The 27110-nt window shown below is 44.6% G+C and overlaps 2 protein-coding genes and 6 non-coding genes across 21 annotated transcripts; 1 reads left to right on the forward strand and 7 right to left on the reverse strand.

Annotated features, from left to right (window-relative positions):
* Positions 1 to 622: 622 nt before the first annotated feature.
* Positions 623 to 27097, reverse strand: NPL (N-acetylneuraminate pyruvate lyase). Of its 13 annotated transcripts, XM_064427854.1 has the most exons (25): positions 26963 to 27097; positions 25874 to 25920; positions 25318 to 25360; positions 25008 to 25056; positions 24597 to 24629; positions 24127 to 24219; positions 23543 to 23567; positions 23078 to 23125; positions 22359 to 22404; positions 21681 to 21711; positions 21446 to 21486; positions 15901 to 16034; positions 10346 to 10437; positions 10013 to 10063; positions 8912 to 8980; positions 7226 to 7299; positions 6782 to 6869; positions 5598 to 5655; positions 5442 to 5517; positions 4392 to 4484; positions 3938 to 4086; positions 3702 to 3748; positions 2844 to 2928; positions 2480 to 2519; positions 623 to 1396 (listed from the first exon to the last, which is right to left on the reverse strand). In XM_064427854.1, exons 15-25 carry the CDS (start codon positions 8974 to 8976, stop codon positions 1245 to 1247), a joined length of 927 nt encoding a protein of 308 aa, XP_064283924.1. In that variant the 5' UTR covers positions 8977 to 8980; positions 10013 to 10063; positions 10346 to 10437; positions 15901 to 16034; positions 21446 to 21486; positions 21681 to 21711; positions 22359 to 22404; positions 23078 to 23125; positions 23543 to 23567; positions 24127 to 24219; positions 24597 to 24629; positions 25008 to 25056; positions 25318 to 25360; positions 25874 to 25920; positions 26963 to 27097; the 3' UTR covers positions 623 to 1244. The 13 variants fall into 13 exon arrangements, 10 of the variants coding, with proteins under 10 accessions (XP_064283924.1, XP_064283925.1, XP_064283926.1 ...); XM_064427855.1 differs by lacking the exon at positions 10346 to 10437; XM_064427856.1 differs by lacking the exon at positions 23078 to 23125 and having other exon boundaries at positions 21446 to 21711.
* Positions 16966 to 20341, forward strand: HEBP2 (heme binding protein 2). Of its 2 annotated transcripts, none has more exons than XM_064427865.1 (5): positions 16966 to 17137; positions 18815 to 18983; positions 19082 to 19217; positions 19331 to 19496; positions 20071 to 20341. In XM_064427865.1, exons 2-5 carry the CDS (start codon positions 18909 to 18911, stop codon positions 20243 to 20245), a joined length of 552 nt encoding a protein of 183 aa, XP_064283935.1. In that variant the 5' UTR covers positions 16966 to 17137; positions 18815 to 18908; the 3' UTR covers positions 20246 to 20341. The 2 variants fall into 2 exon arrangements, with proteins under 2 accessions (XP_064283935.1, XP_064283934.1); XM_064427864.1 differs by having other exon boundaries at positions 16968 to 17137; positions 18899 to 18983.
* Positions 21554 to 21628, reverse strand: LOC135305538 (small nucleolar RNA SNORD47). Its single transcript, XR_010366657.1, has one exon. It is a non-coding gene; the product is annotated as a small nucleolar RNA SNORD47 (small nucleolar RNA).
* LOC135305530 (small nucleolar RNA SNORD79) lies at positions 22467 to 22542 on the reverse strand. The gene has a single exon (XR_010366649.1). It is a non-coding gene; the product is annotated as a small nucleolar RNA SNORD79 (small nucleolar RNA).
* LOC135305545 (small nucleolar RNA SNORD77) lies at positions 24711 to 24787 on the reverse strand. Its single transcript, XR_010366664.1, has one exon. It is a non-coding gene; the product is annotated as a small nucleolar RNA SNORD77 (small nucleolar RNA).
* Positions 25125 to 25206, reverse strand: LOC135305527 (small nucleolar RNA SNORD24). The gene has a single exon (XR_010366646.1). It is a non-coding gene; the product is annotated as a small nucleolar RNA SNORD24 (small nucleolar RNA).
* On the reverse strand, positions 25432 to 25498 carry LOC135305547 (small nucleolar RNA SNORD75). The gene has a single exon (XR_010366666.1). It is a non-coding gene; the product is annotated as a small nucleolar RNA SNORD75 (small nucleolar RNA).
* On the reverse strand, positions 26249 to 26327 carry LOC135305539 (small nucleolar RNA SNORD74). The gene has a single exon (XR_010366658.1). It is a non-coding gene; the product is annotated as a small nucleolar RNA SNORD74 (small nucleolar RNA).
* Positions 27098 to 27110: the final 13 nt, after the last annotated feature.

Raw genomic sequence — 27110 nt, forward strand, 5'->3', positions numbered from 1 at the left:
TGGTTATGCTGTATCTTATTCTTGCCCAAATATGCCTAGGCACAGTGCTTTTAACCCTTTCAGGAGCGAGTCCAGAGAAGGCCTTGAGGATGCTCCACAGGCTGGAGCCCCTCTGCTCTGGAGACAGGCTGGGAGAGCTGGGGGTACTCAGCTTGGAGAAAAGGAGGTTCAAGTGACACCTCAGAGCCCCTTCCAGTGCCTAAAGGGGCTTCAAGAGAGCTGGAGAGGGACTTGGGTCAAGGCCTGACATGACAGGACAAGGGGGAATGGCTTCATACTGCCAGAGGGCAGTTTCAGATGGGATATTAGGAAGAATATTTGTTGTGAGGTGGTGAGGCCCTGGCACAGGTTTCCCAGAGAAGCTGTGGCTGCTCCATCCCTGAAGTGTCCAAGAACAGGTTGGACTGGGCTTGGAGCAACCTCAGATAGTGCAAGGTGTCCCTGCTCATGACAAGAGATGGAATGGGAACCATTCTAGATTTCTATGATTGTATGCCTTCCTAACCTGCATGACAGCTTTCTGCACTGCCACATGGAGATGCACAGCTCAATTGTGGCTTTATTTCTGTCCTAAGGAAAAAAAATGGGAGAAATACCTGCTTATTAGTAATCCAAAATTTGCTGTCACAAAAGGGACTTCTTTTTTTAATTTTGTATTAAGATGTAGAAACACAGAGATCAGACAGAAGCAGGATTTTACATGCACAGACAATGTCCCAGTGACTCTGATGAACAGATACCAGCCTGAGCAACCTGATGGTGTCATACTGTTGTTTAAATCCACAATGTAGTGTCCTCATGGAGAGGACAAAACACCATCCAGCTGAGAGGGAGTAGAGACAGATCTTCCTCCTTTCTAGGCAAAAGTCATCAGCATTCTCCTCCAACTGGGAAAAATTTGCTATTTTTTAATTAAACAGTCCCAGTCAGTCCTGGAACGTGCAGAGCTCCAGGGGAGCAGTGTAAAATGTCAGGCACATGTGCCCCAGCAAAGCCAGCCCTGACAGGAAGGGGCTTGGGCACATTGCCAGTTCCCTGAAAGAAATCCTGCCCATCATGTGGGGGATGTGTCACATGGCAGAGAATCCCAGAAAAGAAACCTCCAGATGGACATGAAGTGAACAACATCATACACGTGGCACTTGAGGATGTGGCTTAGTGGTGCACTCAGGAGTGTCAGGTTAGTGGTTGGGCCTGGTGGTCCTAGAGGTCTTTCTCCATGTAATGATTCCAGGACTCCATGATCAGTCACCATTAGGCCACACAATGCTGTCCAGCTTGGCTTTGGCCTTTGCAATGAACTCACTGGAGGCAGCAACAAGCGGAAGCCGTGGAGGTCCCATGGGAATGCCAGAGACAGAAGTCATTACAGCTTTAGTCTGTGCAACACCAAACCCTGGGCAGACAAAAGCAAAATCAGGACACTTGCAGACCATTTTCCTTACAGCAGCCTCAATACAGGTGTCCAAAAAAGCAGCAGTACAGATTTCTGTGAAATCCAGTATCAATCAGGCTTCAAGCACTTCTTGAAGGTGAGAACAGGACAATTGAAAAGAGGTAACTGTGCCTGCAGACAGGAATGACACTGCAGTAAAAACTACACCCACCTACTACATTTATTCATGTGTAAGCATCCCCCAGTGCAGACTCACACAGAGCCAAGCCCTGGGAGGAGCAACATCCTGCTCTCTGTCCACAGCTCATGACTTCTTATGTACCTTTGGATATTTAGTGTTTGCCTCTTCATCTAAAGGCTAAAAAATAATGCAATTCTTCTGACTTTGAACCCAACAAATAAAACCAGGCTCTAAAGCTTGGTGAGATTCATCAGGGCTTGCATAGGTACAGGAAACCCACAGTAAACAGTTCTCTTCATTAAATGTCTGATATAATTTAATGTAAACATTTCCTGTCTGTTTCAGTCTCCCTATACCACTCTGTTGGTTTTAATTGTTTTTCATATTTAAACTCGATATTGTTTCTAGAAATCATTCAATTTTAAAATGTTCTGGCCTTGTACAGCCTTCAACAAAATTCCTGTTTAATTACAGCAAGGCAGGAGAGAGAAGCTTGAGAGCTGTTCTTCTACTTGGGCACCACCATTTCAGAAAAATTACTGTAGAAATAAAGCTGGAAATGAGCTTTTGGAGACTGAAGGAAAAAAAAAAACTAACAAAAAAATCAACCCACAGAAAGAGTCAGGATAAGAACAAGGGTAAATCACAGAGTCACAGCTTTAAACCTCTGAGATTTCAGAGCAGAAGGAAGGAAGGGAGAGTGGAAGCTGTCAGGGGTGCTTGGTCAGCTCCCTTTGTTGAGCTCCCAACTGCTACTAAGTTGGGAAACAGCAGATGCAACAGTTTTTCACTGCAAAATCTTTCAGGAAGGAAGTTCTAAGAGTACAGCAACATGAGAGTTTGAGAAGCAGAAAGTTTGCACTTTTAGAGGGAAACAGGCAGTGTTTACCCAGTTTACTTACCCAGTTTGATGACAAAGTTGAGAAATTCCCCAGTGAGAAACTAGGAAAGACCGACAATAATTTATTAACACCCTCAAATTTGAAGGTGTAAAAGCATCTAAAGCTACTACATTTATATCTTATATCACTGTTCACTTGCATGGGTTAGCTTAAAGTTGAAGGGTAAGTGGTTAAAAGGTCTTGGTTTAAAGGTAGTGAGGAATGGTCAAAAAAGTGAGGAGAGATGAGTAACAAAAAGGGGGGTTGGAGATGAAAGAATTTTTCTTTGATAAAGCTGCCTCAGTCTGGATGAGAGAACCACATGGAGAACAGCCACAGTAAAGCTCAAAGAGAAAGAAGGTTGCTCCCTGGGAAGATGCTGTACCTGATACTGCTGTGCCAAGGTAAAGTCTGGCTTTGCAAAGGCTTGCAACATCAGATTGGTTTGTCGGCCCAAATAGTTGTATGTACTGTCAAAAAAACCAACCAAAAATAGAATTGGTGAATGCAAAGAAGGAACTTAAAACCTGTGAAAGAGAAGAAGTAATCACAGGCTTTTGCTGTTGACATTGTCATTATTATGAGAGAAATTAGTGGAATTTATGTGGGGTGCAATCTAATGTCAAGCATCTGAAGTATGCCAAGCTCCATGGAAGAATTAAGAGAGCTGATTTCTCTTCCCAGTTCTTTCCAAATGGAACTGCTTTCCAAAACTAAAGATAAAGGTACATCACTGGGCAATAAGGGAAGTCAATCACCTAATTTTCCAGCTGCTTGTTCATTTAATGGATTGCCTAGGTATCACACAGTAATTAATCTCAGCAGCCTGATATGAGGGGCAGAGGATAAATTAGAAATTAAACTCAGCACAGCCCTTTTCCTCACAGACTGCTCATATGAACTAACAATTTTAACCTCTCTGGGATTTGGTTCCTCACCCAATGCAGACAGAAGTGATTACCTACTTCAAAAGTTGCCATGAGGATAAAAGTACATTGAAACCTTTGGGTCAGCTTAGAAACCACAGCAATGATCACCCAAAGGAACATAATCTGAGATCCTGGGTTATATGACTGTCCCATCACTAGGACTGGGGCTAGATTATGTGTCTGTTTGCTTCTGTACATCCCTATCCTGCAAAATCTTCCACTGCTGTGGCTGAAGACAGGGAAATACTATACAGATGTGAAAGATAAAACAGCACAGTGTATGTGTGAGGGGAAGGAGTCCAAGACATACTGACCTTCCAACTGCTCCATTTGCCCCTAGTGCCAGTGCACCCAACAGTTGCTAGTTTGGGGTGGAGGGAGGAAAAAAAAGTAAAAAAAATTTACTTCATGTAATAAAATAAAGGAAAAAAAGGAGTGGTGGGAGGGAGCAGCAAAACTGCCTTGCACTGAGTATCCAGGGTTACTTCTTCCCCAAAGCTGAAGCAAGTGAGTACCTTAGAAGAAATTACTTTTAAGAGAAGCTTCTTACCTCATCCACCCCATAAAGAAATTCAAACTCCCCTGTTCCATTCTTGTGGATGCACTGTGCCAGGTCCAAGAGGTCCGTGTCACTGAACTTCACACCCTGGAAGGTGGGGATCTGTGCTTTTATCCCATCCAGCAGCTCCTCCACACGAACTGTGAGAACAGCAATCTCATATGAGGGAACTCAGGCCTGTTCTGGGACAGTTCCCTGCCTTGTCCCCAAGAGAAAGACTTCATATTTTACAAGTTGTTCACTTTCAGCCTAAGCCCAGTAAAGTGTACAGCTCTAAAACAATGAGTAAGACAACAAAGAGTAAGACTCTTTTACCAGATCAGAAAAAGTTTAGAAATGAACCAGCAACAACACATTTAAGACTAAATATAAATCCATGCTTTCAGAAACACCATATAACCTGCTTTCCAGAGCAAATCACCCAAGATCTGTACTCTGTACTTACTCTTCACACCCGTCAGAGGAGGAATGTGATAGTAATAAAATGGCACCTCAGGGGCTTCAGATGCAACCTTCTGTAAGAAAGCAACCAGCTCATCTAGAAGGAAACCAGCAAGGATCCCATAAGAGAAGGAGACCATCCATAGGGAGACACAGTTCAGATTCACAGCACAGGGGTTGCGGAGAGGCCTCAGCTTGTGCACACACAGAGCAAGTCATACAAAACCCTTCACATGTCATAAAACATTAAATGTGACATAAATCAGGGGAGGACCTTAAGAAAGGCCAAGACGATATTTCTTTTAAACCAAAGCAGTTTCAGTAGCTCCTGCTCATTCTCTTACAGGTGTAACTCAGGCATGCTCTCACATGTGCCAGACCCATGTGCCAAGTGGCCTCAGCAGGATCCCTTGTGTGCCACAGAGGACAAGGGATCAAGTTCATGTTCACCTCCCTGGGGTATGGTGCTTCCATATGAACATTTCCAATCAGAATTCATTCAGACAACTTTTAATATTTCTTTTACAACCCCCCACTTCATGTGGTTCTTTTATGTTACTGTCAGGAACTTAAGGACAAAATACTCAGTTTGCAAGTTTTGAGGTAACCTCAGACAGACAGAACCAAACCTGATCACCTCAGTAACAAGAGCCACATCTGTGTATCAGCAGTTGCTTAATTTGGTCAGTGCCCAGCAAGGGCCACCATGGAACCAGCTTCTTCCTAGTGTGGCCCAGATCAAGCACGAACACCAAACTATCCATTCAGAACAGACTAGTTAACTAGACCATTCTTTCCAAAAGCAATTCTTCTTCTTCTTCCTCCAAAAGGCTAACAAAATACATCCCAAAAGGCATCCTTCCCATTTCTTACCAGGACAATTCTGCTATCCCTCCTCTTTAAAAAATGCTTCTTGCAGGTTTTGCTTTTCCATTACAGTTGTGCAAACATTATGATCAGAATATATTCCAAAGAAAGTACATTACATTCATCCTTTATCTGTGACCAATGTTGGGAAGGCAATAAAAAGGCTTCATCAATCACATCTACTCACCTTTGTTTGTGGGTTTGAAGAAGAAGGGGGCTATGACAGCAATGCCATCAGCACCTATGGCTGCTGAGTGTCTTGCCTATAAAAGACAGAGTGGAAGGTATCTGAGGGTACATCTGCTTCAATTTATCACACACAGAGTGAAAAATCTATACACACCAGCTCTTGGCACTCTGGCAGATTCAGTGCTCCCACATGAATGATCACGTGGTCCAATCTGCACAAAAAAAAACAAATTCAGAAGATTTTGGGGAGGTTTCAATGATGGTGAACTACCAGGCTGCCAAAATTACTTGCTTCAGCCCAGGCAGCCACAGAAGAAGAAGAACCTAAAAAAAGAGTTGAGCCTGGGCTGACCTGATGACCAGAAACATGGAGAAAATGCTGACAGTGAGAAGTGCTGGTGGTGGAAGAAAGAAAACACATTTGTAAACATGAATCACATGGGACTTCTTGCTGTAGTGCTTGCAAGGCTATCAGGAGGGATGAATCTTAGCATTTTATGAGCAAATTGAAATTAAGACATAAGGGATTTAAGGGAAGGCTGGGAAGCATAAAGGAAATCAAAGTAATATCTTTACTTTCTAAACATATTTCTCTGCAAACCTACCAGAAGAGTTCAACCTCACAGCAGCACCTTTGACTGCTTGTTTGCTCCTGCAAAGGGAATCCTCCATGCTCCAGTCCATCAGCCCCACTGCTGGTTTTCTCCTTTATATCATAGGAGACACGGATATAAAGGCTGTGGATCTGAAGGCTGTGATCCTTCACCCCAGTTTACTTCTCCTCATTATCCTTCTCCCCCTAAACACCTCTGCACATCCTCTGACCCAGCATCCAAGAGAAAGGCACAGTGAGGGGTACAAGGCTGTGACTGGTACGAGAAGGGGAGAATGAAGCTGCAATTGGATACACAGCTGCAGATCCAGATTGAATTCTTTCTTCTGTTACTAATTCTGTACCTTTAGGGAAGCAGTTAAGCACTTCACACCTCAGCTTCAGTCACATCAAATAATGTAATACATTAAAAGGTTCAGAAATGCTTTCTATTTGCATTTCTTCTCAAGAGGAAGCAAAGGGGATAAGCCCTTCTTTCCCAAGCCCTATCTCATCCCCCACATCCCAGAGTACCAAAGAGAAGGACTCTCACAAGCTCTCTAAGCAGCAGGAACACACACCAGCTAACTGGCAGTGGCAAAAACATACTTCTGTGATAAAGGAGCTGGGGAACAAAGCCCAGCAACACAACACTTAAAAAAAAAAGGCATCAGCACACTTTGTTTTGCAATCAGGCATTATTATAACATAAGATCTGGAGCCCCCATTTCCTCTCAGTTACTTACTTGTCTTTTCCCTGGCACATCCATTCTTCTGCCAACTGCTTCCTCTCCTGGATGCTAAGGGAGAGGCCTTCTCCTGTTGTGCCATTCACTGTTTCAACACAACAAAACACAACACACTGGCTGAGGCCTCACCTACACACATTGGTTTCACTGAAGACAAGAATTAACATTTTTGAGTTTGGGAAAAATCATTCAGACCAGTCTTCTCTGTCAACACAACATTATCCATTCATCTCTGGGAATGTCACCTTATGAAGGCACCTTATTTTCTCCCCCACAGAAATGGGGTGTGGGCAAAACCAGATGCCTGCAGTCTTTCCATTGGTGAGCAAAAATGGCCAGGATGATCCCACATCCACACTCCCTCCCACTACAGCTCCTATTAGGTAAGATATCACAGGATTCCCATCCAGGTAAAAGGGCTGTGACACAGTTTGTCCTTACCAAAAACGTTCCTCACATTCTGCTCATTTACCAGATAATCCACGTACTGACGAATCACTGGGAGGTTAATTTTTCTGCAATAAAAGGAACCACAGCAGCCATTAAGTCCCCACCCACTCACTAAGTTTAAGCTAGTTTAAACTTAGTGATTAAGAAAAAAAAACCAAACATGTATTTTGAAGCCTTGAATTTGTACACACAGATTACCCAGAGGTAAGAAACCCTGGACATCTGTTTAACATCTGAAGGTGGCAGCTCAGCCTTGAATTCTCTCTTGCAGTTTCTCTTCCTTCTGACAAGTAGTTCACTGTTCCAAACTTTTATTGGGAATTGCTGCAGGCTTGTCACAGCAAAGAACTTTTTTGGGAGATGTGAGAGAACAAGAGACACTAAAACCTCTTCCTCTTTTGAGGGAAACAAGAGTCCTCTTGAGAGCACAAAGTTATTTGTGCAAGTGCTGGCAAATGGTTAAACTGCTGGATGGTTGTAACTGCTGGATACAGAGAGGGAAACGGCATCTGCTGGATGTGACTTTGACCTCTCTCTCTCATTAAAGGATGAGGAGAGCAACAGAATTCCCTGGCAAGAGGGGAAGGAGAATTCTTGGGTTATCTTCTATGCAAGACAAATTTGTTTAGTTTACTAGTGTATAATTTTTCACTGTTATTTTAATTTGTCAAAAATACAGACCAAACCTATGGTCTGGAAGTCAATTCTGGTGCCTTGATAGGTTGTACACAACATTCAAAATTACATAGATGCTTTCCCAGAACATATCTGACAAGGACCATGCAGTCCAGGCAGAGGGTCAGGTCACTCTCTAAATACCATGTTGCAATAAATTTGAGTCATAATTTAAAAAAAAATCAGAAATAAGTTTCCTTTAAAGCAAGAATCAAAGCAGTGACTGCAATGGAATAAGTTCCCTGACTGGGATGGAGGCTTATTTTTCAGCTCTTGAAGTAAATTTCACTTTTGGAGATCTGTACTAGCAAATCTCCACTGTCTCTCAAAAGCATGTACAGACACACCCCCCCTGAGAGCTCAGGGTTCTCTGCTGATTCCAAACAACTTGGTCTTGCAACATCAAAATGCAGTGAGGCTTCTGTTTGCCATGCCTGCTCTGAAGAAAGCTGAATTTCAAGTTTCAATTTCATGTATTTTCAAAACTGTGCTGTCTTTGCAGTATTTTCTTCAAATGAAACTAATTCTATGTACTCATACACACATGACTGCATGCATGACTTAGCTAAGATAGAGAGAAGTCTAAAAGGCCTTCAGATTCTGACAATTATTTTCTAGCTCTTGAGAGCTCTGTAACTAGGACTGTAATTTTCCTTAACAAACATGAAAACACTGCAATGCTCTACACATGTACTATGATTTAATTTGCACTTACAAAGCAACAGAAATGGAGATATGAGATTGATCCAAACTCTCCAAACCGAAAGCCATAGTACTTGCTGGCAACAGAAGGAAGCAGAGACAGGGGAATCTCACTCTGGGACAAATTTAGTAGTTCCCCCAATCCCAGAAGAGATTGATTTAAAAAAAAAAAATAAAAGAAAAAAAATAATAAAAAAAAACAGGCAAGAAAGCAAGAAAGCAAGCAGATCAGTTCCAAATAAGAAAGAAGGAAAACAGGGGTGGAAGAAAAGAATAATCAGTGCAACTTTGACAGCTCACCCGTCCGGAGTCATTGGAGTGATGGTAGCAGCTACGAGACCCTTTAACTTCTTTCGGGGTGCCATCGAGCTGTTTGAAAAAAGGTATAAACGGGATTAGCATATCTTCTGTGAAAGGGTCGAGCCCCGCGGGCCGTGCAGCCGAGCCCGCGGGCAGGAGGGCGGTTCTGGAGGGCGGCCCGAGCCCTTCCCGGGGAACGGGAACGGGGGCTCTGCCCCGGCTCCCCTCACCTCGGCCGGCCGCCTCCGCCGCAGGGACCGGGCAGGAGGCGGGGACAGCGGCGGCAGCTGAGCTGCACAGCCAGCCCCGCTCAGCCCGGACACACCCTCCTCATCAGCCTGCCCTCGCCCAGCCCATCCCCAGCCAGCCTGCCCATGTCCAGCCCATCGCCACCCAGCCTGCCCGTGTCCAGCCCATGTCCAGCCCATCCCCAGCCAGCCTGCCCTCGCCCAGCCCATGCCCAGCCCATCCCCAGCCAGCCCGCCCATGCCCAGCCCATGCCCAGCCCATCCCCAGCCAGCCCGCCCATGCCCAGCCCATGCCCAGCCCATCCCCAGCCAGCCCGCCCATGCCCAGCCCATGCCCAGCCCATGCCCAGCCAGCCCGCCCATGCCCAGCCCATCCCCAGCCAGCCTGCCCTCGCCCAGCCCATCCCCAGCCCATGCCCAGCCAGCCCGCCCATGCCCAGCCCATCCCCAGGCAGCCTGCCCTCGCCCAGCCCATGCCCAGCCCATCCCCAGGCAGCCTGCCCTCGCCCAGCCCATGCCCAGCCCATCCCCAGCCAGCCCGCCCATGCCCAGCCCATGCCCAGCCCATCCCCAGCCAGCCCGCCCATGCCCAGCCCATGCCCAGCCCATCCCCAGCCAGCCCGCCCATGCCCAGCCCATGCCCAGCCCATCCCCAGCCAGCCCGCCCATGCCCAGCCCATGCCCAGCCCATCCCCAGCCCATGCCCAGCCAGCCCGCCCATGCCCAGCCCACCCCCAGCCAGCCTGCCCTCGCCCAGCCCATGCCCAGCCCATCGCCGCCCAGCCCATCCCCACCCAGCCCGCCCTCGCCCAGCCCATGCTCTGCCTGCCCCGCGGCCCCCATGGCCCCTTACCGCTCATGCTCTGTGCAAGAGATAAGGCTGGTTTGAGGTATCCGTAATTATCTGCAAAGATAAAAATAAATAAATGAATATTTAAATAATAATAAATAACAGGATGGAGACAAAATCTTGGAATTATTTGGGTTGGAAGGGACCTTAAAAGGTCACCCAGTGCCACCTGCTGCCATGGGCAGGGACACCGTCCACTATCCCAGGTTGCTCCAAGCCCCATCCAGCCTGGCCTCGGGCACTTCCAGGGATCCAGGGGCAGCCGCAGCTTCTCTGGGCACCCTGTGCCAGGGCCTGCCCACCCTCACACAGAGAAAGCTCTTTCAAATATCTCACCCAGTGTCCTCACAGCCCTGCCGAGGTGCTGGAAGCACTCCCAATAACAGTGCAGTGTCCCTGCTCTGGGACACACAGACGGATCCATGTCCCTGTCAGAAAGGCAAACGGAGCTCAGGCTTCCTGCTCCTTGCATGCAGCCCAACATGAGGTTTTACCAGATGAGTCCACTGTGGAGTGTGGGCTCCATGGCAGTCATGCACACACAATCCTCCCCATCCCACCAGAACTGCAGCTGGGCCACCATTCAAATCTGCTCCCAGCAGACTACTAGCATCCCCTAAGACAAGGTACTGCCCTGAACAGATTCATAGCAATAAATTTCCAAAAATATTTTTAAAAATTGTCTTTAGTGCGCACTTTCAGATCTTCCATTAGAGTGTGTTTTGAGAGCACCCAGTGCCTGCAGAGAGAACAATCCCCTGTTGTGTGATTCAGGAGCACATTTTCCATGGATTCACATAATAACCTCAGGAGTTTGGGGCTGTGGTATTCCTCCTCCACGTCAAAATATGCTCACTGTGGGCTGTGTGCATGCAGAGATCACCCTCTGGGTTTTTGCCTTATTAACAGCTCCTTACAAAGCACATATATTTCCCTTAGAGGGTCATCTTGTTCCTCCAGAAATCCCCTTTCTCTACACTCCTCCATTCCCACAGGTAATTCCTCTTTCTCCAGGCTCAGTAATTCCATCTCTTGCAACCTCTGCCACCTCCCCAAAGCATCAGTGTATTTCTGGAGGTTCACAGACAATCCAGTGCTCTACAGAGCCATTTAGAGGAAGTCCTCAATATTTCTTTAGAATTTTAGTGCTACTTCATAGTGTTGACAGCACAGGAGAGAAGCTTTAGAGTAGCCTGGAGAGGTTTAGAGCTACTTAGACCCCTGCAGGACTAACAGATTGGCATAAATGGGTTTTAGAGCTGTTTTGAGCTCCTCAGAGGAATTTTAAAGCCGCCTGCAGGAGTTGAGAGTTGTACAGCAGAAATTTAAAGGCATTTTAGTTGCATTTAAAGACATATTAGTGCTGCTTACAGCAATATAGAGCAGCTTTAGATCAGTTTAGGGGAGCTCTGAGGGGCTGAGAAGGGGTTTAGAAGAGCTAAAGGGGTTTAGTGCTTTACAAGAGTTCTGGCACGTTTCACAGGACTTTAAGGCTGCTTAGAACACTCTGTAGGATGTTTAGATCAACTTGGAGCAGTCCAGAGTGGTTTTAGAGGGCTTCAAGTTTTAGCACTGTCTCTAAGCAGGAATTCCAGAACTGCAAAAAAGAGTTCTAGAGCAGTTGCAAGGAAACTGAGAAAGGCTTGAGATCTGTTTGAAGCATTTCTAAACGTCTTCTCAGCACCTCAGAGCTGAGAAGTTTCCTTCAGACTTTTTGTTGTTGCTGTATTAACTTTTCCATTACTTTCCAATACACTGACCACAACTTAGCACCCCTGTCCTTTACTTCTACTTTCCCCAAATCAGTTCTTTCTACTTATATACAGCTTTTACATCCAAGCTATCACATCTCACAAGGGGACTTCTGGTTTGGTATAATTACACTACAGTCTTGCCTCTTTCTCTCTGCAATAAACAAATGGATCCAGACATAATTTTCTTTCAAAGGCAGATCCAAGTCTATTTCCAGAGAAATATGAAGTAGTGAAGCCTAAATAAAAATTCAGAAAGCCAGTACCTGTTAAAGTGATGAAATTCTGTTAAATACCATCATGGCTGGCTGGTATTCAGAACATTAACTGGGGAGTTAATGTGATATTATGTATGTATGTATCTACCTAGCTACCTACATTTACTCTGCTCTCAATCTAAATGTGCAAAAATCAAAAGAAATACTGACCTCCTGGATATTAAATTTTCATTTTAAATTATTAAGTTTGCTGTTGATTCTACCTGAAAACTTGCCAGTTTAACTGTTCTAGAGCTAAGCATAACCTGGAGGATTTTCCTAACTTAGCATTTTCCTAAAGTCTTACACAGACATTCCCTGACAGGGAGTCAGAACTATAAGCTCTTTCAAGTCCCTTCCAACACAAACAGTTCTGTAATTCTCTCATTCAGGTTGCTGTATCTGTCACATGAAAGATGCCTTAACATGCCAAGTCATTAATTTTTTAGCTGTTAAGATGCTTTCCCATTAGCAGTCAACAAGAGCATAATCCAATTTATGTCTCTGGAAATAGAAAGAACTATAAGGGTGCACTGGAGCCGAAGTCACCACTGGCACCCAAGAGAGGATCAGGGATGTTCCTGTTCAAGGAAAGCTCACCTCTGAATACAGCCAACAGTGCCACCTGCTGCAGAGTGCAGCACTGGCTCATTCTGGGGACAGACAGGGAGAGAGAGCAGGCTCTTGAAGAATCCACCTCTGAAAGCCTCACTCACATCATCTAAAAAACAGAAGTGCCCACCAAAACCCCACATCCACTACCAATATCCCCACTGTTAGATGATGGGAGAGTTCTGATGTGGACCACACTCATGCCAGTAAGAGGAGGAAGAAGCTTAGGAGATAAACCCTCAGATCCAGTTACCTCTTCATGCCTTTTTGGAAGTGGAAATTATTTTAAGGAAAACATTTCTTTAACATATTAATTCATTCTCTCTGAGCCTGTTTCCATCATGTCTGGACGTGTTCTCAGGCTCCTGGGACTACACAGGGAAATCCTGAGCTCTCAAGGGCAATTTCTGCATATTAGGGTCTTTTTCAGACACGTGGGGCTGTTCCCACAATTTCAGAACAACCCTTAAGCAGAGTCAGGAGCTTAACCCAGGTCCTTGGCAGAGGAGCTGCCAGGTTGGTCTCAGTCCATGCAGCATACAGACTGGAGTAGGCTGAGAAATGAGACAGAGGTAGAGAAGAAGGGAAGGAGGGGGCCAAAGCAGGTAACGAACAAGAGAAGGAAAAGATCACTTTAAAACTCTGGGAAGGGGGATCAAAGAAAGAAAATGCAGAGCCCACTGTGTTTCTGCCCACACAGCTGTTGCCTCTTCAGAGCTGTGTTTGCAAATAAGGTCTATTCTGTCACAGTTCAGGCTTAAGTCTCTTCAAAACCATTTAAAAAAGCAAAACCAGCAATGCAATAAATATGTGTCAAGACTTTTTTTCTAGCAAGCACTGTTACCTCTTTCCCTTTATGAGACATTCCTATCTCTAAGATAAAAACTTACCTTTTTCCATGTTCTTGTTTCTGAGAAAAATCGGTCAATAACAGAATGTGGATAATTTGTAGGGGAAGATGAATTTGTTTCCTCTCAGCACTCAGAGAGGACTGGAAGTTTCTGTGGATCTAAGTAACTTCTTTCACTGGCTGAAGTTTGCTGAGACAATTGCTTGTGGAGTTCAGTTTGTAGCTAGATCCCAGAACAGAACCATATTAAAAAACAAGCCTTATTGTAGAAATAAACCAGCGAATACAGCAGTACATACAGCTGAAATAGTTTCTCTCTGGGCTCCATGCAGAAGACAGGAAGGTTTAAGAATGTTTTTCATGGCTGCTGGAAGCAAGGATTCACTTAGGATTAATTCCCCAAACCTGGAATGGTTTCAAAACGTGAGCTTCAGCAGAGAAATCCTGGAAAATGCCAAGTCAGGAGTGCTCTGGAGTGGTGTTTGGTGTAGGAAGCTTTTTATTTGGCCAGAGCAGCCAGTTCCATGTGTTCTCTGATGAAGTGAGCACAGAAACACTCATTCAGCAAGATTTAGGTAACACTTTCACTGAGTAGGCAGGAAGATGCAGTAGTTTCACATGTAACTAACTAGCTGAAATCAGGCAAAAACATGGACAAAATCCACATGCACATTTCCAGAAAGCAGATGACTTTTGGCTGAAGGTAAATCCAATAGCAACAAATTCCCCTGCTGATATGAAATGTGAAGGTCAGAGCATAATGGCTAAATACCACCTCACTGCAGTTATGGCATAGATTTCCTTTCCACAGTTCCTAAGGATAATAAGGAACCTCCTTGGAACAGCCCTACAGCACATTCAACTGCTTCTTTAGAAGATGGTGTGTCTCTGCTTGTTCACTTTCCATGCTGGGAGTGAGAATATGATATGAAATGGAGGCTTTCTTTAGAGCAAGGAGGTAAGAGGCTTCTTTTGGGAGATGAATTTGCAGTAAACTACAGTTCATCTAACAACACAGAAGGACACTGCTGCTGCCCTGGACAGTAACATCACATGCTCAAGTCCTTTGCTGTGAAGTGAGGCTTCTGCACCATCAGATGAGCGTGTGTTTACAAAAGTAGAGGCCATTTATATGTGGAGAGACTCGATTCTTTTCAATTAAAATAATTGTCAAAGACTCTCTGACAGGCTTAAGCAGCAATGCAAAACTGCCTGGATCTTTGTGTTAAGACCACTTGATAAAATATGTGAGTGGCCACACATCCCTGTCTGCCCCTCACACCCCCACCCTTCACATCACACTACAGACTTGCCAGCTACAAGAACATGACTCAGAGTTATCATTAACCACACTGTTAACAACACACTTTTTTCCTGGGTTCCTCTAGTCCTGACACAATTAGGTCAGTGGAAAAGATCCCTGCTTGTGCACACAATCTGTGCTTGCCTCTAGGATAAAGGTAACTTAGAACACAACTGCACTGATGTGACAGCAGCAGCTGTAATGCTGCCACACAGCAGATGGAAGCAGTTTTGCTGTGGAGAATGTTGCTTAAGGTCTTGTTACAGAGAGGAAAAGTGGAAATCACAAGTGGTCATATCACAGGCTTGTCCTTGTCCTTATCCAATCAAAGTTATTATTTACGTACCAGTTCATTAGAGTGTTCCTGCACAGATGAAGACAGCAAAATTAAGCTACAAACCACATACTTTTATCTGCTTGTGCCCCCATCTCTGCTCCTTAAGGCAAGAGAATAGGAAAATACTGCTTTGTTAGCTGTTCTAGAAAATGCCAGCCAAGTCCCAGACACATATTTATGACATTGCACAGAGGTCAAAAGTCACAGAACCTTTGAGACTCGATGGCTGCTGTGTATTTGATTTTCCTCTGTTTGGAGGTACTGTGTGTCAGATTTATATACTTTGTATAATATTTGTCAGGCTGCACCATAATCCCATCCCTATTGTCTAAGTTTTGGAATGTATATAAACAGAATACATGTCCCCATGCCTGCCCTACTGTCTCATGCAGCTGTTGACATGTTCTCTCAATGTTTATGTGTAAAAACAAGAGTGCTGGAAAACAACCTCTTGGGAAAACACTGAGGATTGTTCTCCAGCCTGGGGGTGCTCCACCAGGAACAGTCAACTCTTTGTCAGGGACATCAGCTGGACACACACAAACTCACTGGGGGTTTGTTCTGGGCCTCTCTGCTTCAGAAACCAAATGAGAATCCACTGTGGGCTTGTCTTATCTACAGAGTTATTGCCACCCTTCCAAGGCAATATTCCTCAGTGCTCACCATTGGGGTAAATTTGTAGAGATTTGCCAAACTATTGTTGCTGGGTATTGTTTTTCATATCTGGAGGTATTCAAAAACACTTCCATCCCTGGGGTGACAGGGTAAGGTGACAACTCACCTCACCCCAGCCCGTGACTTTGCATGCCTATGGCTCCCGGGTAAAGACCAAGCAGCTTCTGCTCCTCCAAACACACTCCTGCTGTTCCTGTTTGACCCAAGCAGAGCACAGGTAAAATGGAGAAATACTTTACTCTGTAAAATAAAAAGTACAAAGCATGCAGAGAAGTGGTTACACATTTCAGGCCTCAACCTGTTCGAATAAACTCCAGTAGCAAATGACTGTACTTCTTCTGTGGCTCTGGAGAGATTTGTGGCTTTAGAGATAAATTCACAATTGCTTTTTGGCATGGTTTTACTTCCCTTTTCTGAACAGGAGTGTATCACACAGCATCCTGATGAAGTTCTCAGCAAGCAAAGTGGGTTTCCTGTTAAAAGTCATTCCCAGCTATTGATGTAAAATGTCCCCGAGAGCTCAGCTGAATTTGGCTGCCAGGAATTTGCACAAACCACGACAAACTGAGAGGTGTTCTCAGAACACAAACTGTGCAGTTTAATCTGCCCTATTGTGCTGGTACCAAACTATGTCTGGAGCTGCAGCTGGCTAAATGAAGAGCCCAGCTTCGCTGTGTGTATTATGAGCAGGACAGGATTTCACAATAGCTTTGTGTAACCCCTTTGTGCAGATATCCAAGGGCTAAGAGGGCTGATTAACCTCAAATACCGCTCAGAACAGCCAGCCAGCAGAGAACACTGTCTGTCTTTCATAACATGCCAGCAAAAATCTCGTGAGGATGGTCTCAGCAGAGTGTGCAGCCAGATTTCTACCTACCCTTCACCCCTGTGGTAAAAAGGAAAAGCTGGCATTCTGTACAGCACCACTCTCCATAATCCAAGTCAGGAGGGGGGAAGAGACACATTATTTATGTGAAATCCTTTCTCCCAAAGCACAAAACCTGCCACTGACCCTGTCACAAGTGGGCACACAGCCATGGCAAACAGGGGAAGTTATACAAGGGTGCAAAACTGTTTATGGAGCCAGATCACACACTAGTCCCAGTGTTGCCTTGTGGATAGTAGGTGGGGCCTTTGGCATTTGCGTGGGGGCTCTCCAATGAGACCCAGAGCAGCACAAGGCTCCAGCCTTCTGGTTTTCATAACAGCAGCCCCCTCCAGTAGGGCTGAGGCATGGGAGGAGCTTGCCCAAACTCAAATAAACACTGACATGCAGCATCTTATGAGGATGTGCAGCCTCCACAGGACACACTGCAACAGCTGGAAGGACAAGGACTGAAACTGTAAGTATGTTTACCTTCTCCACTTCCTTAACAGCACTAGTGGTTTGTGGAGTGGCATGTTCTGGCTGTACTTACTTATGCTGCAGTGTAACCTGCTGCCTGTTCCTTTGGCCCATGTGTTAACAGCTGCAGAAAATAAAGTGAACACCCTATAGACATATTTATATGAATAGATGGACATTTCAAAGTTCAGCTTTCCTGTACATCTAGAAAGATTCACCTGTATCTGGAGGATTCTTCTGTTTGCTTTATGTAATTAAAAAAATTATTTCTAACATGCAGTCATTGACAGCACTGGCCAAAAACTTACAACATCCAGAGCTGTGAGGTCTACCCAGTAACTATGGAAAGGTACATTGGGAAGCAGCTGGAATTATAGCCAGGAAAGAGAAGCCAGCTTGTCCAGTAGCTACTACAAGTGTGAAGCAGCAGCATTTTCTTTCAATTGTTGTAGGAAGTTTCAGTGTAATTGCTCATATTTGCTTCTAACAATAAGGATTCCTGCTTTATGATGCTTTGTTGATTTGTGAACACCACGAACAAAGTCTATTAATAGAGTACAACTGTGCAGCAGTCCCTGGTGACCATCACTCTGGTCAGGTCTGCTGGACATGATGTACCTTCAGGCTGGGACAGGGAAACAGCACCTGCCTTTACTACCAGCAGCTGTATCCAGCTGTTTGATTCTGACCTTCCCTTGATCTCTGGTGACAACTGAAAGAGCTGCTAGAAAAAGCTCAGCATTGAAGGGGCTCCACAAACTACTTATTTTACAGACTCTAAAGGAACCCAGTACCACCAGGGTTTGTGGCCTTTTTTTAATGGTGTGTTTTAATAAAAACTTTTCAACTTCAGATGCCAAGAACTCTTCGTAGTCACCTCTAGGCAGGGTACAGAAGGGGATGAATAGAATTCAACAGAAGTCCAGGTACTGCAAGATGTAACAGCCAAGAAAGTGAAATAGCACAAGGCAGTTGATTTTATAAAACTCACATCATTACCCAAGAAACAGGTAATTGAGCTACAGTCTGAGAAGACATTCTATGTCCTAAGAATCCAGATAATCACTGAATTATGTGCTCTTCACGACATGACAGGTGAAGGACATTGTAATGTAACACAAGGCAGAGACTATCAGAAGGTACATCATACACTACAGACTGCCTGGTTAACAACAAGAGTCATATATGGAAGCCACTAACATCTCAGCATTTTACCAGATCTGATTATTTCAACACTGGTTTTGAATATTTTCACTCGCTTTGTTTGGGACAGTGTTTTTGAGTTTTCACCTTTTTTCCTCCCATGTGAAGGCTATCAAGGAAATAGTTCTGCAGAAAATCTCATTTATTCACAGGACTCTGAGGCTAAAAGTCTTTAAGAAAGCCATCAGCTATCATGAGAGGCCAAATAAAGTTAAGAGTACAGTCAACACCAGATCACCCACCACACCACTACTGCTTTTTCATCCAGGAGCAAACAGACTGAAGTCCTTCTGACTTACAGATTTCCACACAACTCCCACTTGCAGGATCTCACTTTGCTGCCAGGAAATACCTTTTTGTCATGGAGAAGAAAGGGAAGTGTATCCTGAAAGAATATTTACTCCAGTAGAGGTAGTTTCTTGGTCCTGGTGCTCTGTTCCTTCAGGGCTAAATGTCTCCAGCCTTTTTTCAGGCCTTCCACCAGTTCAGCAACACCTGAAAAGCCCTGGTGCCATGTTAATGTAAGAGATGGCAATGAACTGTGTCTGCCTTCCAGCTCCGGCAAGATGATCAAGTCCTTCAAGCAAACATTTCTGTCCCTGGACCTGCAGTCCCCTCGCTGGAGCTCAGCAGAGGCAATGGTAACTGCAGCAATACTTGCATGCTGATTTGGAAAAAGTAGCTGCTAATTTCTGCCAACACCCATCTCATGGTTACTGTGACTTTTGCTACCTTTCAGGCAAAGGACTACGAACTGCGCCAGTACGAGACAGCCAAGTGGGTGAGCACAGTCATCAGGGGGGAAACCCAGAAGGAAGCAATGCGCCAGGGCTTCTGGAAACTCTTCCACTACATCCAGGGAAAGAATGAAAAAGGTAGGCCATGCTGGTTTTGAACAAAGAATTAAAAGCAGCTCATGAACACAAATAATAATGAACAATAGAGCTGGGAAATGCAGCTTAAGACACCTGGTTTTCCTTTCCTCTAGAAATGAAGATTGATATGACTGTGCCAGTGACCTGCCTGGTGAAATCAGGCTGCACAGACTTCAAGATCTCTTTCTTTGTGCCATTTGAACATCAGGACTGTCCCCCCCAGCCCACTGACTCTGATGTGTTCATTGAGGAGCGGAAGGCAGCAGCTCTCTTTGTTCGGTAAGCAAAACCAGCACAGCTGACACCACAGAAATCCAGGCAGGATCTGCCCTCATTTAAGTGGGCTACACTTTCTTAAAAGATGATAAACTGTGGGTAGACCCTGCTGTTCAGAGCTTGAATTGCTAAAACCCACCCCTTAGACAATCTTATGTTTGGGTGTCTTACCACAAAAACAAGTTCTGAAACACTGATTTTTTTAAAAGACGCTTGAATATCACATTGAGTTTCATAGAGATGCAGCCTCCAGAATCATCTTCTGAAGACAAGTTTTATGTAACATGTAAACTGCTCTCCCAGCACTTTTAAATATATTAAATTTTATATATTATTTTATATATCTATAGTTCTAAACTGCCACAGAACATACAGGGCAGTTTGTACTTGGGCGCTTGTTTTAAATCTTACCTTTGAAAACAAAGATCCATGCTGCTTCACTGCTAGTTCTGCATGGGTAATCTACTAATTACAAACTGCAGCACAAGGGCTCAAACTTGCTTTCCAAGTCTGAGCATTCTGTGAAAATAAATCCAGAGGCCTGGGCCAAAACATCTCCTTTTCTCACTTGTACCAGGTCCTTTGGCGGATTTGCCTCCCCAGAGAAGTATGCTGAGGAAGCTGATGCCTTGGCCAGAACCTTAAGAAACAGAGGCCAACCATTCCACGAAGACTTCTTCTACACTGCAGGCTATGACAGTCCCTTCAAGCTCTTCAACAGGCATAACGAAGTGTGGTATTTTAAAAAGTAACACCATGGGGTAATATTAAGAGGCTACTAATCAGCTCTGGATGAAAACAGACCTTATTATTGGCTTTTTAGTGCAGAAGAGATTTAATTCACATGTGGACACAAGGTCCCAATTTATTTTGTCTAGGATGAAGTATTTTTCTGGATAAGAACATCCCCAAAATGTAATTAAACCTCTTACCAGCTGGAGTGGGTGGGAAACATAACAAACTTACTCCTATTGAAAGATTCTAAGCAGCACTAATAATGTGAAAATAAGCCTGCTGAATTTTATGTAGCTTTATTTCTCATTGCAAGTGCTACAGCACTAGTTGAAGTGTTACAGAAAGGGAGCTCATAACTGACCTCCATAAACTGACTTCCCTCATACTGACATGACCCCTGAGACCAGGGAGGAATTGAAATGATTTTTTCAGAGAAGCAAGCTTCCATTGAGCATTAGAAAGCAGAAACATCTTTTAGTGACTCATAAGTGTCAGTAACTGTTGTAAATTAGAATTATCACAATATCCCACCTCTACAACTTTTTCCCCCTCTTGAAGACCAAGTGTTGTGCTGTTTAAATCCAGAACCCTTGGAAAAGACCAGTCCAAGCTGTACACTTGTTCTGAGATCTGCACCTGAACACTTATTACCAGGATTACAGGTAGACTATTACTTTAGTAGCAAATACACAAGTAGTAAGTTTAGTTCTTTCCTTAGAACACCTGAAATACTCCTTAAGTTATTTAGCTTTGTCTAAATACAGTCCCTGCACACCAGCAGCATTTGACACCTCAGTTGACACTTGCAAGACTAGCATCTAGCCTAGTTTAGTCCCTGCTCTAAATTAAGCATTTTAAATTTAAATATAGCAGCCTGAGGTATTTTGCATGAAGTTGTTTCAGCCAGAAAGGAGGTCACAACACCAGGTAAGAGTTTACAGATTTTTATTCACTCCAATCAACATCAGGCAAACATTACCAGTGAGGTAAAAACACATTGGCTTTTTTAATGCTGTTCATGCAAGTGTAACCCATTCATCAGCAATCTTCCACCTATTAAGACAGACATAAGAACTGTTATAAGGTATAAAACCAGCACAACACACTTGATAGGAACATCTCAGACCTTAGATTTCATCTCTGTTCAGTGAGAGAGTTCAAGGTAAGGTTATCATCACTTGTTCCAACAAATACATCATTACAGCAGTTACACTCACCTTCTCAATTCTTCATATGCCAGTTTGAGTTGCCTCTTCACCTAAATCAAGAAAACACAGTTAGCATATGCAGCAGAACAACTGCTAAAAGCTCCTCAACAGCTTTGTAACCTCAGACAGAAGTGGAACGGAAAGGGTAATATCACAGTAACTCATTTGGCAGAATCAATTTCATCAGTGGCTACAAATATTTCCAGAAGTTTTTAAACACAATTAATCTGTTGTGTGGACTTACCCAATAAGGCTGCAAACAGCACAGTCCTGTCCTGAGGAAGAAAGAAGAACTTTAAGAATAACAGACAGCAGCACTATATGCAAAGTTTATTTATCTACTAATTTCTATTCACCAAACTTTTACCTAAAAGGAAACTGACTTTTAGCTGGCATCTTAAAGTTCAACTTACAACACCCAAATAGCATACACAAAGCTTACAAGTCCTAACTTAACTGGAAATACAGAATTACTAACATTGAAAGAATCAGGCAAAGTAAAAAGCTACTACTTTGCTTTGTGATACTGTCTGTCCCAAAAATGTTGTATTTCATGATTTTAAATAGCTAAAATACAAGTCCAATAGGTTTTCAAAATGGCTTCTATTTCTTAAAGTGTTTGGGGTGTTCCAGTTTGTTTGAAAACAAGTTTGTACAGCAATCATCTAGAACTTGAGCTAAATTTGTGTAGAGCCAATATAAATATTAGTATTAACAACTCTGAGAAGTGACAGCCACAGCATGATGTTTTTATTTTAATTCCAGAGTGCAGTATTACAGTAGTGCCCACAGAACAGCCACATACAATAAAAGGAAGACAAATCAGGTATTTCATAGGAGTAATTTTGGGCACCACTATATAAGCATTCAGAACAAAGACAATATTCCAGGAATTATCAAACCCCATGTATTCTACACTTACCTCAGGCACATCAATCTTGTTTCTCCAACTCCATGCAAGCTTCACCCTGCAAAGAAGGGAAATTGTACTAACATGCTTTTGGCAGTGGTTTCAGAGTGTGAATGCGGGTACTGTTTCAGCACAAGAGTTCTCCTCAGCCTCTTTCAGAGAGATTCCCATTGCTTAGAATTCATCACAAACAGTACATGCCAAGAGCAGCTAAATGGTGTTATCTCTGTGACAAACCCTTTAAAGGGGGATCTGACCTTACTCCCAAGCACATCTTTATTTACTTCACCTAAGAGCTCTGATCTAACCATCGAGATAAACAAGATCAGTGCCAGTCCCTGCAAGAGCCCACTAAATTTAAACAGCAAGAAATTTAATAACAGGTAATTGTACTGCATTTGCTCAGCCCAGAATGTGTGGCAACCTGGCAGCACAGAATTTTTCTCATCAAATAGGAATTCAAGTAGTCCACAGCAGTTACACATTTAAAATGGTCACCACTATTTCTTTTTAGTCACAGAAAGCCATTTATTTTGAGATATGCAGCACCTTGGGGGGGAGTGAATCCTGCAGGCTGCTGGCAAATCCAGGCTTTTTACCTAGAAAAGGTAATAAAATCAAGAACCCTGCTTAATGCTGCAGCCATCCCTGTAACAGCCAGGATGCAGTAACTTCCTCACTCCCTGTATCACACAGTCCTGACCAGTCACAATCATGTGTTAGCAACTTACTTCTGCTGGCAGCACTACCAGGTCCCTCACGTCCCAGCTCCATCAGACCTGCATCAAAGCAAACCATTAGGACAGCACAGAAACAAGTACAGAAGGACAAAACCCAAGTCAGGTGCCTGCAGTCAGATAGAGCTAATTACAGACCTCCATGATTGAAGTCAAGGCAGTCACATCTCATCACACAGGCAGCTCACACTGTCAGCCCTGTGCAGCCCTGCCACAGGGCTAGGCTGCTATGGGCAAGAGGGCAAATACTTTTAATAACAACTTCAAGAGGAGCTCACAGTGATGAGTTTAGTGCACACCAGTCTGTCAAGACTGGGCTCCCCTTTAAAACATCCTCCTGTTTTGGCTGAGATGTAAGCCATGGCCAATGGGCCCCATGCCCCCTAGCTGACAAGCAGTTAAAAACTTATGGGCCTACGTTGAAATCCTAATACTTGGGAAGTAAAAACAAGTACTTACCTCACAATGAGAAACATTTGGAAGCCTGCAAAGAAAAATTTGGTATTAGGCAGTGTCCAGCAGGAAGTTATAGCATTAAGAACAGTTTGAGTGAAGTACTGTATCAGGGTTTGGTAGATTCCTCCTCATGGGGATCAGAGACCTGATTCAACATCATTTACAGTAGGCTGCAACACTCCTATCCCCCCTTCTGAAGGCAGACTGTAAAGCCATCCCCAGCACTCTTCAACACTGAAGAGTGTTGAAGAGTTTATTCCTCACACCAGAGCATGCTGAAATTACAGAGTTCAGTGACTCGAGGTTTGTGCAACCAAGTCATGCAAATTAAGCAAAACCATGCCACAGTAATGTGGCATTCACAATTTAGTTTCAACAGCAAAATTCTAGAGATTACTAACACCACAATTATTTGATGCTGTTACTGTGAAATACAGGAAGCTGAAGGAATGCTTACAGTACTAATCTTTGCCTCACACTTTTTGAAGAACAAAATAAATTTGCAAGGATCTCTAAAAGCAAACTCTCAAATGCAGCACATTCAAAATTAACATCCATCTAAGAAATTAAGGCTTATTGTTAATCACCTTGAATTAGGAAGGCCTTGTCTTCACCCACATCAGTAACAGGTGCAATGGTTTCTCACACAAGAGACGTGAGGCTCCTCTGTTGAGGGCAACCTGCAAACCAACAAGAAACTTTTAGAACCTGGAGCACTAACACCTCATTAACCTTATTCTGCTAAGTTTTGTGCTTGACTTCATAACCACATCCTACTCTATCTTTCTATTCATCTTGCTGAGTTTTTTTATGTTTAACCCACTTACTGGTCTCCTGAGATAAAATTTTTAAAACACATTCATAGAGCAAAAAAAGTGTATCCCCCTTCAGCTTCCCACATGATTTGTTTGAACTAGCCTAAGCTACAGGAGGCTGCATCAGAACTAACTGTGGTCATCACAGGTCATCAGCTGAACTATGCACTCATCACACAGCAGCCTCTGCAGACAGCAGGGATTGAATGAGCACTCACAGATGCCAGCAATGCAGTACTTACCCTGCAACAGCTCACAGTTTAATCTCCCAGTGCCTGCAACAATAAAAAACAAAGTCAGGTCCCTTCAGCCTCTGTGCCCAAGCCCACAGCCCCTACTGGGGGATCACAAGAGCCAGATACATCAGATAGGGGCGAAGCACTTGAGTGTTCAACACAGCAGATTCTGCTGAACTATGCAGTCATCACTGTATCTGCTCTGCAACCACAGTACCAAGCAATCCCCTCGTGGGACTACTCTGACAAGTACATTTTCCCAATTAAAAAATAAATATTTAGAAGTTTGAATACTAGCAAGTATAATTTTTTTCTGGTCTTAGTGGAAATGAATCATAAAATACATGCCATCCTTCTTACTGCAGTGTTTTAATAGCTCTGTGGAAGACACATCTACATGAATTACACATTTCTTACCAGGTGATGATGTTCCTTCTGCATCGCTCTGAAGTGCAGGATTCAAATCCTAGAAGTAAAAAACTTGTGAACAGTCTATTCAGCAGTTAAAGCATCAAGGGGAATTTGAAGTTGCTGTGCCTCAGAAAACTGTAATGGTGGTAAAAGTGCTCATCACTCTCTTGGTCAAGAGTAGCAAATAAGTGTCATCACTGTGGCACCAGGGATAACTTTACACAAGGAATTAAGCTCACAGCATCAGAGCAGAAGATGCTGTCTAGACAAACACTAAGCACAACTTTATATTTAACTTTCAATGATCATTTCTTACCTTGGGAAGAGGAAGTATGAGGTCTCCACATTTGGGGGCAGATCTGAAAGAGATAAAAGAGTTGCATGGAGATGTTTGCAGAACTAGAGAGCCTCTCTGGCAATCACATGAGAAAGCCTCAGCATGGAGTTTTCAGAAATCACTTCTGTCCACTACTCTTACACTGAAACCATCACAGGCTTTGAGATTTACTGAGCATCAACCCCCATAGTTACCCATTTTCTACAACATACTCCAGGCAGTTTTCCCAAAACATTACTTACTGCTGTGAACAAAGAAACAGCAGTAAGAAAAAAGGGACCTGGGGTACTCTTTGCAGTCTGGTTACAGCATGAGCAGTAGTTCATGAACAGCAGCCTCATCAAGACTCTCCAGGACAAATAAACTGATGACTTGTCCCAGCAGAAAAGTGAGGCCTGCCAAGACACTGCAGGCAATGCCTCAGTTACAGCTGCTGATACTGCAGCTCCCTGATACACTGGTACTCAGGTCCAGCTGCTGCACACAAACCCAACATTGGCTAATTTTAATTCTGTATTTCAGAAGCAATATTTACCTGCACTGAAGCCACAGGAAGGCGGCGTGGAGCTGATGCATGCTGAACTGAAAACGAGAAAGCATGTTAGTTTTTCTTCTTCCAAAAAAGAGCCAATATTCACAAATATTACTTTGAGAAATCCAAGCAACACCCAAATACTTCGAGTCTTCAGATTTCCCCTGATGCAATCTAAATGCTGGCTCTTTAAAGAACTGAGGCCACAGAAATAATTGCTACTATGTATTTTTAAGCAGGATGTGATTGCTGCACTGCTTTGTTTCCTACATGAACTCCGGTGTTATCACCGGGGCAGCCGGGCAGGCACGAACTGCGGCGGCTCCAGAGTCCCAGTGGTGTCCCAGCCTTCCCGGATCAGGCTCTCAGAAGTATCCCACGCCCAGCTCAGATATGTTGGCATTCATCACCCTCTCAGATGTCCCTACCAACATAGTTCTCATCACGTGCTGAGCATTCAGAAGGGAAGTGAGCTGTTTAGATGTGCCGAGTCAGGACTCACAAGGACCACGGTGTGCAGCTCTCAGTGGCACAGGCAGAGCCAGGGCGTGTGCCCGAGCACTGCGGGAACGTTTGCCCAAGGCAGCAGCAGCGCTGGGGCTGTGCAGCCAGCCCCTAACCCTCCCACACAGCCCAGCTCTGCAGGGATCCTCAACCCTTCCATTGCACTTTACACAACGTTTCCCCTTTACCTGCAAAAACACGCTCCTTAGAGCCCAGCTCGGTTAAAAGAATCCAATCCCACGCAAACCTACCGCTTGTGTTTGCAGCGGGGAGGTGACCCCGGCACACTGCACGGCCCCGTCTCACGCGGAGCAGGCTGGCAGGCCAGAGCCCGAGCCATCACATTACACCGAGCCGGTGCTCTCCCAAACCCGTGTGGGGCTCCGCAGGACCCGCCGTGTGCGTCCCCAGGGCCGCCATGCGGCACAGCCCCCGGCGGCCTAGGCCGCGGACCAGGCCCGGCCGCGCAATCCGCTTCAATCCTCCCTCGCCACCGCCCATCGGCGCCCGACCCGCACCCGCGGGGCCTCCAGGCCTCCCCCCGGAGCGGCAGCACCGCACCCCGAGGGCAGGGTTGCCCCCACTCACCGGCGAGGGCACACGAGAACCACGGCACCCCCATGGCTGCAGGAGCGGAAAGGGAAGAAGGCCTCCAGCGCGTGCCTTATATAGCACCGGTCACGTGGCGCGGCGCGGCCACGCCCACCGGGGCGCGGGGCGCGGGCAGGGGCGGGGC

Source organism: Passer domesticus, chromosome 7 (assembly GCF_036417665.1).
Source record: "Passer domesticus isolate bPasDom1 chromosome 7, bPasDom1.hap1, whole genome shotgun sequence".
Taxonomy (NCBI): domain Eukaryota; kingdom Metazoa; phylum Chordata; class Aves; order Passeriformes; family Passeridae; genus Passer; species Passer domesticus.

Coding starts and splice junctions, on each gene's coding strand:
- NPL (XM_064427857.1), bottom strand. CDS start 8,976: ATGGCACCCCGAAAGAAGTTAAAGGGTCTCGTAGCTGCTACCATCACT. Junction 6,870..7,225: donor GAATGTGAGGAACGTTTTTG/GTAAGGACAAAC, acceptor GTGTTGAAACAG/TGAATGGCACAACAGGAGAA. Junction 4,087..4,391: donor TCCTCTGACGGGTGTGAAGA/GTAAGTACAGAG, acceptor CTGTTCTCACAG/TTCGTGTGGAGGAGCTGCTG.
- HEBP2 (XM_064427865.1), top strand. CDS start 18,909: ATGATCAAGTCCTTCAAGCAAACATTTCTGTCCCTGGACCTGCAGTCC. Junction 18,984..19,081: donor GGAGCTCAGCAGAGGCAATG/GTAACTGCAGCA, acceptor GCTACCTTTCAG/GCAAAGGACTACGAACTGCG. Junction 19,497..20,070: donor GCAGCAGCTCTCTTTGTTCG/GTAAGCAAAACC, acceptor CACTTGTACCAG/GTCCTTTGGCGGATTTGCCT.